Here is a 13,375-nt window from a genome sequence, read left to right as displayed (position 1 = left end):
TCGCACTTCAGTTTGACCATAGATTTTAATTTCATTTATTATTACAGTATTTATGTCAAACGCAGATAATATTGTTTGAAGTTGTAATACAATAAAATCAACCTAAATATGTGGTATTACTATTACGGATGGCATATTCATTTGCATTTACTCCAGTTCTGCCGAATAAAAACAAAAAAAAAACACCATTTTTTCTCACTCAGTTCAATTTATTGAAATTCAAGTTTTGCTTATTGATACTAGATTTTCAAACTGAAAAAAAGAAAAAAATACAATGATAAAAAAATGTACTTTTAGTACAATACAAAAAAACACCCAATTTGTTTAATTTTACAAATAAAATCTTTTCTGTCATAACCTACGATATGTGAAATGTACTACTAGTACCAGTAGTAGTACTACTATACTGTATACTGTATTCGAGCTGTCATCATTGTCAGGGTAGGGTTGCATACATTATGGCATACACATTATATTCCCTATTAAGCTCACATTCAATATTGAAGGGTTCGAGACATGTCAGACAACATGCTTGATCTTTGACAACAATATAAAGCTCTGTCCACACTATCAAATTAGTTTGACAAAAAAGTGTGATGTGCCCACATATGTAAGTGATATGACATCATCATGTCCATATATGGGCACATCAGAATTTTTTTGTCACATAAAGTTTGATAGGTAGACAGAGCTTTATAAACATTATTTACTTCATGTCTATTGCCCCCTTTTTCACAACATCTAACAAAACTCCTGATTTTAATATTCATGTAGCCTAATGTCCCTTTCACATTGCCTAGTACACAATGTGGTACACACCTTACAAAACGCTGTGTTGTAGCCTAATGTCCCTTTCACATTACCTAGTACACAGCGTGGTACACACCTTACAAAACACTGTGTTGATGCCTAATGTCCCTTTCACATTGCCTAGTACACAGCGTGGTACACACCTTACAAAACGCTGTGTTGATGCCTAATGTCCCTTTCACATTGCCTAGTACACAGCGTGGTACACACCTTACAAAACGCTGTGTTGATGCCTAATGTCCCTTTCACATTGCCTAGTACACATCGTGGTACACACCTTACAAAACGCTGTGTTGATGCCTAATGTCCCTTTCACATTGCCTAGTACACAGCGTTGTACACACCTTACAAAACGCTGTGTTGATGCCCAAGCATGTGTAAACTCTGGAGTTTTGCTTGGCTAAAATATGAAGATGGAATAAAAATCTTTATTTCGCATAAATGTTTTCAATAATGAAATGGTACATTTAAAAATTTAATAAATTTATTTAAATTGAATGTGAACTAAACCGTCATATGATACACTCGGCTAGTATTAAAGAAATGTGTATTCAGTTTTGCTGTCTTAAGGCGAGATGTCGACACAAAACTCAACTGAAATGAAAGGAACTATAGTTGTGCGAGAGCGCTTTTGTCGACTTTTGAGCAACTCAACGGAACTGAAAAATGTGTGAGTGCTTATGTATGGGCAACCAAAAGTAACTAAGCTTTAATAATGTTGACATTTTTTGTACGTCCAGTTGCGGCCAGTTGAGGTCAGTTGAGGTCAGTTGTGTTCAGTTGATTTAAGTTGAGTCGACATAAGCTCACTGTTACATAGCAGAAGCGGAAAGGAATAATAAATAGATAATATTACGGTAGAACCTCTATTCAGGGGACACTTTGTTGGGTCATGAAGGTGTCCCCTTAAGTTTGTTTCCAACTTCGATGCAACTCAAGTACGTAAACATACCGCAAACAATTTTACCAATCATGAATCAATAGGTACAGGTAGGTCAAATTACTGGCGTTACACTATTCCTTTCGTTGAGCCCTTGTTGGGACCAAACTTTATTTAACTTAGATGTTCTACTGTTGTACAATAAAAGTTATCTTTTTAATCCATTATTGAATATATTTGTAATATTAAAGTGCTATCCATTGTTTTATTATGATAAGAATAAAAAGCATAATAAAAGTACTTTTTTATTAAAACATAGTTGAGATCAATAAAGATCAATAATTTGCAATGTACCACAGAAGTTTACATGATTTATATAATATAATTATTTAGCATTAATTAGCACATCAATTTATTTAATCTTAATTTGTGTATTGGATAAACTTTACTATTAGCTGTTGTGCCAACCTGGTCACAACGCAAGGGCGTGTGAAGTATTTTTGGCTGCTAAACAATTTGTAAATATTTTGCATGCAGTAATGTAGTTTTGTATAGCTTTTTGCTATGCTACACTGACGAAATTATTTCCTGAAAATTAACTGTTATCTACACTCTAATAGCTTTTTTATGTGACTTGTTATTTTTTTTCTTCTGTTATGAATTTTTAATTTTAGAATTTATCCCAGTCTGAGTATTAAAACACAAGCTCGGTTTGTGTATAAAAAATTATTAATATTTCATTTGTAATATTGTTGCATGTATTGTAATTCTATAAATTACAAATAAATATTTTAAACATCTATAAAATATATTCATTGTTTATATTGATGTTTGTTTTCTAAATGTTTTACAATTGCACGTACGTTTCTACTTAATACTAAATGCACTTTCGATTCATAATATAAATATTTATAGAGTCGCAATAATATGCTTGATCGATATTTTTGTCCTTTTTTTTTTCGTTTTTGTATAAAACTCATTAATCTGATGTAAGCTACAGGGTGCTAATATCTTTTAGTGTAAATAGTAGTTGAATGGGAATTACACATTCCACATTGAAAGTGTTTGTACATTACATAAATAGTTTTTGACTCTGGAGTAGAATAAAGATTTAGCATTGCACTTTAGCTTATCACTTGGCAGACCAGCAGATGCATAACCTTTAAATAATCACAAGTGATAACAACATTTAAATATTTCAAAATTGCCTGCCTACTGTACGTTTGTATTTGACTAAAGCTCTAATATACAGCACATATTAAACACTAAATTGTTAGTAAATAATATTATGATAATAAAATTATTTTAGGATATGTTTAACTGGAAATATGAGTTTACCTCGTAAATGTATTTTGTTGAATGTATGCAAGGAAATGTTTTGTTGTAAACGTTAGCTAGATACATTTGTCCCATTGATGAAAGAATTACACATTTTAATTTGTAGCATTAGTTAAAAATGAATTAATTATAATTAAACACACTTGATTTTTATCATTTAATTGGTTAATTAATTAATACAGTCAACTTTTAAAGGGACAATTTTTTTTGGGTCCTGAAGGTGTCCCCTTAATAAAGTGTTCTACTGTATAAAATAAACCATTAAATAGGTTCTATTTCATGTTCAGCATTTCAATTATAATAATAATTAAATATTTTGAGAATTTTGTTCTATGAAGACTAGGGAAGTTTGTGCATTTTAAAACCGATTTGTAGTGTGCGTCTTAACTGCTCTACTCAGTAGCCAAAATCAGAACACTACCATTTAATAATGGCCTAGTCTTCCATTGAATTGATATGTGCTGCGGATAAAATAAAGGTTAATTTTAGAACAGTTACTAGGTGATAACTGTTTAAAAAAGCCTGACTGTTATATTTAGAACAGTCAATATTTCAACTCATAAAAATGTTCTTCTCATTCAGAAAAAAACCATTAATTGTATAATTATTATGTTTAACATTATTTAGTGACTCTACTTTACATGTGTATATGTATTTCACATCAAAGAATCCAAATTTGTGCTAGTCCGTATACCATATATGCCACAGTCTTTTTTGTGAATAGCGTACAGTATATTTATAATTATATTTTAATTAATAAAACACTGATAATGATAATTCTATAATAATTGTATAAATATATTAGTGTATTTGAATTGTTTTATGATTATACACTAGTACGATGATGTATAATAGGTATATTGCCATATTTTAAGTTTTAATATTTTTTCAGATATATTTCATTGCTAGTGGAATGACTTTGAAGTTAAAAAAACTACCTTAATGAATTTTATTTTGCTAAACTTCAAAATTTAAATAAAAGAAGAGTTACTATCATAGTTACTACTACTATTGTACACTACTTCAATCAAAAAGTAATTTAATCATAACATCGTAATCAATTGTTTCATTTTAACATTTTTAAATTTCATTAGACTTTTTTCATTTCTGTATTGAAAGCAGACATTTAGTTTCAAATTAAGTAATATTTTCAACTATTCTATACTATTTTTCATCAATTGCCATGCTATATTTTGTAAAAATTTCTAATGACAAATTCTTACAATAAATAAACCCCAAAAAACATTGCATAATGTTTAATAATATTTAAAATTAATTTTCTTTTTGAATTCTGAATTTAATATTTTGAACTATACATATTCAAATAATATAATCAGTTTAATGTTAACTTTGTAGCAAAATTTTTATCTTTTACTAACCTTAATTTAGGAAATTATCGAGATGGTGATTGACTAGATTGACTAGTAATAAAGTATGGTTTAAAAAGTACACCACGTTATTCCTAAAATTGAGAATGTGTGTTTTTTTTTACTTACTACTACAGCTGCAGATGTCCACCCACCATAAATGCAATATTTGAAACCATTGCTTCAATTATAAATTGATTTATTTCTATCAGGAATTTTTTTTTTTCCAGAACAATTTGGGAAATTGTACCTTAGATGACTCAAAATATCGGGAACTCCAATATTTATCTTCAGAATTGGGAGGTCTTTAAGCCATTCTAAAGTACTGTAATGTGAAACCAAATTACTTTAGAAGGATTTGTTTCCTGATACAGTACTTTCTCAACTTTTTAACATTTTTAGTAAACTTTACTTTACTAGTGTATTTCAGCTTGCAAACCTATTGAAAAAAAATTACCTATATTACAGTATTTGAGTTGCTAGTGATAATTTTGTCCGACCTCAAACGTCCACTTCATCTTTTAGTATACCAACTTTTCTTCCTATCTTTTTAACCTGCAGTACAAACTTCTTCATAATTAATGCTATACACATAGATGTTATCGCCATGCCAACCATTGTATATATACAACAAGCAATAAGGCTATAAAGTGAACTATCAGGTACATAATCACCGAATCCTATCGTGGTTAACGTAATGAAACAAAAGTAAATTGCGTTCGGAAGGTTCCAACCGCTTTCCAAACAATAAAACATAACAGCCCCTAAAATTACATAACTGAAGAAAAAAATTAAAACTGGTGTAATTGGAATATCGGCTTCTGTTATTGTACGTTTCATATTACTACCGCTATCATCCGAGTCAATTTCAGCTATATCTGACAATTCATCATCTGCCGGTTTGTTCTTTTTCTTACTTGGTTTTCGTTTTTTACGCTTTATTGTTTCCAAACTTGCGTTACTCGATGACGATAATAGCTGCTTTCGACTGTGAACAGATTCCGTCCAGTCTAACATTCGCGTATCTTCATCAGATACTTCAGATATGCCGGATGTTAAGTCTTCCCGACTACTACCCTTGATTTTGCCATATGTTGCAAGGCGAATCGCGGTTGCCGAGTTTTGAATCTTCATGTCAATTGGCTTCATTAGTGAAGCCAACGTCGGGTGCGCAAGACCAGAATGTAATCTTTGTTTGCGTTTATTTCTAAGAGAATTATATTTATTGTTATTCTGACTTCTCACTGATTGTTTTTGCTGAATGTTAGGCATGGATTCTGAGTGAGTCATTTTTTTACCTTGTGCGTTCATGTAAAACTTGCGATCAACATGCTCATTTTTACGTAGGCTGTAATGGATGGTATCTTTTGTTAGTTTCTTATCTTCTTTTTTCGGTTTTCCTTCCATCGATTCAGATCGGTCAAATTGTCTTAAGTCGACGCAAGAACATCTTCGTTTTACTAATAAAGGTTCTTTTTTGACGGGTAATGCAAGAGAGCTACAAGAACCTGGTCGTAAGGAGTGTAAGAAACTGTCTTCAACAGATGCAAAAGTAGTAGGAGTTTCATTAGGAGATTCTTGTCTGTTTATGCTCGTCTTCTCCTGAATTTCCGCACAGTCTGTGTCGTTTCCGTCGAACACGCTACTTGTGTCGTCCTCTTGCAAGTTATTGTTCAATGATTGGCTCTTTGCATCGAAAATATTCTCAGATGCGCATGATAAGTTCGTAGACGACACATCTCGTAAAGTTGAATCGTTTGCGCTATCAACACGATCCAACCATTTTCGGTCCTCGGTTTCATTACACTCAGAATATAATGTGGCAAATATCTCAGAGTCTTGAAGAATTTTAGAGCTATATGTGATTGTGGCAGCTTTCGATAATTCAATGCTGTCTGTTTTTTCTTCTGGTGGCACTTTGAATGTTGGCTCGCGCTTCAGTGACTTCCGCTTGCTTGAGTTTTTCTTTTCAAGTTTCTTCGAGTGTTTTCCTGAAACCCAAAAAGTTATATTGTTAGAAATGATTTAATATTATCACAGAAAACAACAACAATTCATTAACCAACTGTTGATAAATCTTGATTTGGTTATTTATTTAATAAATGCATAACAAATAAGGTGGTATGGTGTAGCATTTGGACATAAGCTAAAGCACTTCATTTTATCATTTTAGGCCCACTGTTCCAATAGCCTCCTTAAACAAATATTGACTCAATTCTATGCTATAGCTCCTATACAATACTAAAGTAATAACTGTAATTAAATGTACAAACTTTGCAAGGATAATTTTCTTTTTGTTGCCCGCCTCTGCAAACTTCGTTTATCCTGACAACGAACTTTTTTACACAACTGACTTGAATACATTTTGAAAAGTAGCCGTGCCGTGTTTGCTAGAACCCTGCCAACATTAGTAAGAACTAGCAACATCAACGGTATTCCTATGAGTGCGTACACGATACAAATAACTTGCCCATGTATTGTCATTGGCGCTATGTGACCATAACCTGAAATAAACAACAGAAATATTTTAAATTTTTAACTCTGCCAAGGAGTTAATAAGTGTTTTTTTTTTCATTGTTCAAACAAAACTTAGGTAAATAAAATTTTAAAAAATAAAAAAATATAGAGATATACTGTACGGGATGAACCTTATGAAGAGATTGCAAAGTTAACAGTTCATTTCTGGCATTAAATGCACAATTAGAGTACGGGATGAAAGACATTACAGTAGATAGCGATTTGTTTTGTATTTACTAATACTAATTGTGTATTTGTCTGCAAGATGGAAATCATAAAAACCATCTACAGTACTGCTCATAAACTTTAGGTTATATAATACAAAGTCACTACATCTTAAATAGATGTCTTCAGACATACAAAATGAAAATGCTGTGCAAATGTTATTGTTAAAATATGTAGGAGGTAAAAAAAATACTGCAGCTTGAAAAGTTGTGTACAGAATTTTGGGGAATCTGGTCATGTAGCCGTATTAAATAATAAAATTTAATTTTTTCAAAGGAATGTAGTTTATCCATCCTTGTTGGTGAATTAAAAAATATTCTCTCTTTTATTAACAATTTTTTTTTTCATAAGCCATGCTGGAATTTAGCATAAAGTACATTTAAAAATATGTTCCCTGGAGCTTACAAATGAATCTTGAAAAATATATTTAAATATTATTTTGATTAAATGAAGATATCACGTCAAATTGTCTAGTAATCTAAACAAATGAGAATTCTAACTCAATCAATGTTAAATATTCATGTATCTTGTAATGTCCAGATATAATTTATAGTTTAATTTCTTTATCATATGACAAATGCGTTAACATTACTTTAATGTTTATATTTAAATAATTTATTTAACAAAATTACATATTTTTAGTGTCATCAAAAATGTTTTCTACTGCCATTACTGCAGTAACTAGATTTTTTTACAGCAATTAATGTGTGATTTAGTCAACAATGTAGAAGTTTATGAGGCAGTGACTACACAAGTGTATGATAACCATGAACAAGCACGAATGTGCGATACTCGGGGTACAGCAAAAAAAATTTTAAAAAATAAAAAAATTACTTACTTTAATGTTTATATTTAAATAATTTATTTAACAAAATTACATATTTTTAGTGTCATCAAAAATGTTTTCTACTGCCATTACTGCAGTAACTAGATTTTTTTACAGCAATTAATGTGTGATTTAGTCAACAATGTAGAAGTTTATGAGGCAGTGACTACACAAGTGTATGATAACCATGAACAAGCACGAATGTGCGATACTCGGGGTACAGCAAAAGAAGCTGTAATGACGTCATAAGACGGGATGTGACGTCACATACACATCAATAACCTCGCTACCAAATACGACTATACGGTACCATCTTCGAGATGTCATATGGCTGCACCCGGTTTGAAATTAAAAAATCCGGCTCTATAGCTTTGAGGTCATGTCCCTGTAGTACAGTATTCATGCCAAATCCCAGCTCAATACTACAACGAATAAGGGAGGAGTAGTACTTTATCGCACTTTTTACTCAATAGTGTCGGATGGAAGAAGAAGAGAAGATAAGAGCGTCCTAGACTCGGGTACCCCGAATAAAAATTGAATATACAGTACAGTTTTAAAAGAGGGAGATAATGTAGTTTACTGCAGTAACTGCAATAGAATAATTGTGTACTGTATATGGTACCTTAAGCAAACTATTAATTCCAATATCTCATCAAAATTCCCCGTTCTTCTTTACTGTAGTTAATACCATACATAATTCAAATATTATCTTGGTTGAAAATTACATTTAAATATTTACATTTAAAAAATTCATGCCAAATTAATCTTTACAAATAAGTATACTTGACATCCTGGTACTAACAGCTAGGTGCTTGGTATGTATGGGTTCAAATCTAGTCGAAGTCCCAAGAGGAATTGAGGCATCTTGGTAGATATGAAGAGCTGGAAAGATCTTTAAACTTCGTTAGAGGTGATGTGGAATAGTTAAAAACTAGATTACATACATTTTCAACTCTTAAAAAATGTTAGCTCCAGATTTAAAATTTCTATTGATAAAATACTGTATACATTTGCTAACAACATTGATAATTACCCCACTTATTTTTGCTTTGGTAAGCCTTCTTAAAAAGTGGTGCTACAGAACATTTTTATAATGTTATTTAAGACAGGAAATTCACCAACATGTAACCTGTCAGTGTCATGTATGTAAATGAGGTCAAATCCAGGATTTTTTAGCAGTAACAAACTAACTATTCAGTTTAGACATCATAAGGGAGAGCACTCACCCCTAACATGGATATGGATCTCACTAGACTGGAAATACATAATATTTGTTTAATTGTACGCTACTAATCTCAGCCTATAGTTTCCAAGATAGTGATATTGATTGCAGTGATAAAATATATTCATTGAATCCAATAATTAATTTTTGATAGCTTCTCTAGTTTACATTTGGTATTATGACAAACGTCCAATCATATGTCAGATTTATTGATTGAACCGTCTTATATCTGTCTTTCAGGACCCAATGGCATTCAAATTACAATTAGTTGTCTTCAGTTTCTGGTGAAATGAATTAGATTTATTGAACTTGAGTGTATGGACAAAGGCATCTTGATTAATTAATTATGAATATTGTTCAAATTATGTGTCATATTCACTGTATTGTAACAAATTGTATACCGGAAATATAGTGTCTCTAGTATTCCATTGTATACTATCTTAAAAACAAAAGTAATTTAGAAAGTACTATAGGGTCAATGAGTTCATACCAGGACAAGTTATTTATTGCATTTCATATTATAACAATACAGTATCAAATTTGATTGGTTGATTATGTATCACATGCCATGTATTGTTTTTTTATTGCACACCCACTTACTTTTTTAATGTAGGTCCCTACAAAATGTATGATCAAAACCCAAACCGAGTGTGTACCAGTAACTATTTTCCAATGGCCAAAACCAGTGCACCTCTTTTTTTACATTGAGCATTTATCAACATTGGATGGATCCGATGGAATTGGAAGTGCCAGAATAATTTTAAAACAAATAATGAATGACAAGTGTGTTTATTATTTTCCCTATTGAGAGAACAGTATTTTTGGTCTCGAAGGTGTCCCTAAATAGAAGTTTTACTGTAACAGTAAAAAAACACTACATTTAAAGTACAACAAAAATACTGACTGTATGATGTGGTGGGCCATTACACTGTAAATTATTCGTAATCAAATTTCTAATTCTAAATTCTGGTGTAAAAGTTGCTTGAAAGTTTAATTAAACTCCATTGGTGTCAATAGATACTGATCACCATTACAGACGCCTACATAACTAACTGGACTATCTTTATCACTATCTTAGTTTTATCCCGTTTATTACATTACTCTAAGAAGATTCTTGATCTGAAGTCCACACTATCAAACTTTATGTGACAAAAAAATGTGACGTGCCCATATATGGACATGATAGTGTCATATCACTACCATATTTGGGCATACAACTACCATATCTGGGCACATCACACTTTTTTTGTTAAACTAGTTTGATAGTGTAAACAGAGCTTAAAATTTAATATTTGTAATAAGTATATTCAAGGGTTCCCACTACTGTAAGTTCAACACAACAACGTAAAGCGGAACACAAATAATTTAACCGATCATGTTCGTATTGTTCTCAATTCTCAAATCTTGTCATACTGTATTTTCTGAAGAGGGTTCAGCTGGTTGAGAAACCCTCATGAAATATTGTTAAAATAAAATAATACATTTCAAAGATATGCAACAGAAATAAATCCATACTGTAATTTGTCAAAATCAATGATAATAATTTAAACCACTTGTTTTCATCATTTTGGTTGACAAAAAAGAAAATGTATGACTAAAAATAAACACTCTAGTTTTTAAAGAACATATTCTTTTAGTAATAAACAGACTGATTTCACATGGGTAGTAAATTACGGAGATAATGGCTAATTAAGTTATTATTTTCGTTACTAATTATGGCGGTCATGACACTCACAGGTGTACAAATTCCATTCAACTCAGGAGCAGCGAGTCAGCCGACAAATTTCACTTAGGCCTGATAATGAATGTCCTGGCGCTGCATTAAGGCTGACTAATTTGATTTCGAGCTGTTTTGTAGCTTGCTGCTAGCTTTAATCAACTTGGTTAGCTCCAATTTGTAGGTTTGCTGTTGTTATTGTTGGATACTACTATCGCAACAACATGAACATTTTACATAAGAAATAAATTAATATTCTCGCAATGCTTTATATACAGTAATTAGTTTTTTCTTTGCTTTTACAGAGAATGTTTCTGTGTTGTTTTTTTTTAACACAATAGTAGCCACATGGAATTTTTATCATAATAAATAAATGTATATTTGCTTTTTATCACTTTTTTAGTCTTGAATAGTTGGCATAAGTTTTGTTTTTTGCCTGTGATGCAATGTAACAATCATGATAATTTTACATAAACAATTAATTGATATTCTCACATTTTATAATTCATACAGTAACCTAACTATTGATTATAATTATTAATTGGTTAGTATAGAGAATAAAATCCTAAGCAGTATTTTTATTTAATTTATTTTTTTTAATGGATTTTTTAACACCTTTTCAAGAAGGAAATTACCGATTTTTTTAGGCTGAATAATCATGCAGGCTTTTCGTTCCTACTGTAGCTTACCTGGCTAAACAGACAATAGCCTATTCTCCAAGAGTGAGATAGTAATATATAAAAAACACCCTCTACACAAATGAAAAATACAGTGTATTCCAATCCAACATTTTCGGACCAAAACATTATGATTGGGTGTAGGATTATAATCCGAAATATGACATACCTTCCATAGTGTATAAAAAGTTACACTTCCGGTTACTTTGTAGATTTGTATTTAATACTGTTAGTTGATTACTATTATTATTATAGAAAGAAATTAAATTATTTAATTTGTATTGTAATGTAAATGAAAACAGATTAGCAATTAGTATTGGGTAAAAGTTTCATTTTTCCTTGCCACACTTTGTAGGCATTTTGATACCAGCCATGAGTCACTAAGCACATCTGCAGGAGTATTGACGTCACCAGAAATAAGGTCACCTAATTTACATGTTGCGGCGCTTGCTGTAATCCAACAGAACACCATCAGCCCAACAAGATAAATAAGATATCATCTTTCATGATTTTGTCACTACTGTTAAATTGTGGGCCCCCAGTAGAGTATCTGTCTCATCAGATTACAGCTACTCATGTCAGATGTGCCTAGCTGCTGTGGGTTGTGTACTATTGATCTTGCCTAAAGCTTATCTCCATTTAAATTTGTTTATTAGCTAAATCTTCCTCTTTTTGAAATATCATTTTTCAAATCTGCAATGATATTTTTAAAGCATGCACTTAAATATTTTTTTTTTTGTCAAAAACTTTAATTGTTGCAGCTTTTCTTGTTGTGGGTTTTTCAAATATTTTACAATTCTCAGTGCTACTAGCAATGGTAGAGTAATACTAGGAAGTAGGTGGTATGGTAGTACTGTATGTACTAGTGACTAGGATGTACAAATTACAGTATGTATACTGATATTGAATTGGAAAAAATGTATCTACTTGAAAAAAAAATGTATTGGAAGCAAAAATTGTCAAATTTTTCTGGCAGCCAATTATTTTTTTTATATTATCTTTTTATAGAAGTGCTTTAAACTTTATTAAAACTGCAAAATGGCCCATTCAAAGCCTGATTTAATTAATACTTCTTGAAATGCTGAACAATTTTTTTTACCAAATACAATGAACTTACCTATAGTTGTTACAACAGTAAGTGAGAACAGCATTGAACCAAAGAAAGACCATTTATACCTATCATTAGGCTCTTCTGAAGTAACATTATTTGGGTTCATTTTCATATCAAATTTATTGATTTCTTTAGTGGCATAAACCATCCATTCTGTAACGTTACTCTCCATACTTTTATTATAAAATTCTCTTAGTAACTTTTCCTTTTCAATTTGCAAAACCTCCCTCAGTCGCTTCTCTTCCGGTTGTTCAATTGCTCTAAAGATGATAGCCCCGAGGAATAAGTAACCAACCAGTATGGCTGTTAGTCCCACATATGAGAATAGCCATTGTATAAACTTCCTAAAATAATGCAGAAATTTTTCTTTTCTCGATAGTTGATAGGGTGGTTGAGGCTGCTCTTCTATCTCCATCTTTTCTGAGTATGTCACGACATTTGGTGCATTTTTTTTCATTTACAGTATCTTGTTAAAAATGTTCAGGTACTTCAATCACTTTCATATTTGCTGACTTTTATTGTTCTGAAACAAAAGAAAACAAGTTTTAGATATACAATAATTCAACTTTGGGGTTACAGTCTGTTAAAAAAATAAAAGTTTCATAATTCCATACCAAATAATTGCAGATTACTTGGTCTTGTGTGTACAAAAGATAAAATGTAAAATAAAAATTTTAAATAAAGA

General features: G+C 31.2%; 2 protein-coding genes across 2 annotated transcripts in view; one reads left to right on the top strand and one right to left on the bottom strand.

Moving 5' to 3' along the window:
- The window catches only part of LOC140039526 (RWD domain-containing protein 3-like), a 36,873-nt gene that overhangs the window by 8,886 nt on the left and 14,612 nt on the right, over nt 1–13,375 (top strand). The gene's annotated exons all lie outside the window — the stretch shown is intronic.
- LOC140039525 (uncharacterized) lies at nt 4,407–13,308 on the bottom strand. Its single transcript, XM_072085134.1, has 3 exons — nt 12,697–13,308; nt 6,669–6,899; nt 4,407–6,386 (listed from the first exon to the last, which is right to left on the bottom strand). The coding sequence occupies exons 1-3, from the start codon at nt 13,145–13,147 to the stop codon at nt 4,897–4,899; spliced, it is 2,172 nt and encodes a 723-aa protein (XP_071941235.1). The 5' UTR covers nt 13,148–13,308; the 3' UTR covers nt 4,407–4,896.

The sequence above is a fragment of the Antedon mediterranea genome, chromosome 2 (genome assembly GCF_964355755.1).
Source record: "Antedon mediterranea chromosome 2, ecAntMedi1.1, whole genome shotgun sequence".
Lineage (NCBI taxonomy): Eukaryota > Metazoa > Echinodermata > Crinoidea > Comatulida > Antedonidae > Antedon > Antedon mediterranea.
Note: the sequence above shows the minus strand (reverse complement) of the source record. Positions and strands in the feature narration are given on the sequence as shown.

What these genes read in the sequence shown, in the direction of transcription:
- LOC140039525 (XM_072085134.1), bottom strand. Translation starts at nt 13,147, where the DNA reads ATGAAAAAAAATGCACCAAATGTCGTGACATACTCAGAAAAGATGGAG. An exon ending in TACTGTTGTAACAACTATAG is followed by an intron (nt 6,900 to 12,696) that starts GTAAGTTCATTG and finishes TGTTTATTTCAG; the next exon opens with GTTATGGTCACATAGCGCCA. An exon ending in AAGAAAATTATCCTTGCAAA is followed by an intron (nt 6,387 to 6,668) that starts GTTTGTACATTT and finishes TTTGGGTTTCAG; the next exon opens with GAAAACACTCGAAGAAACTT.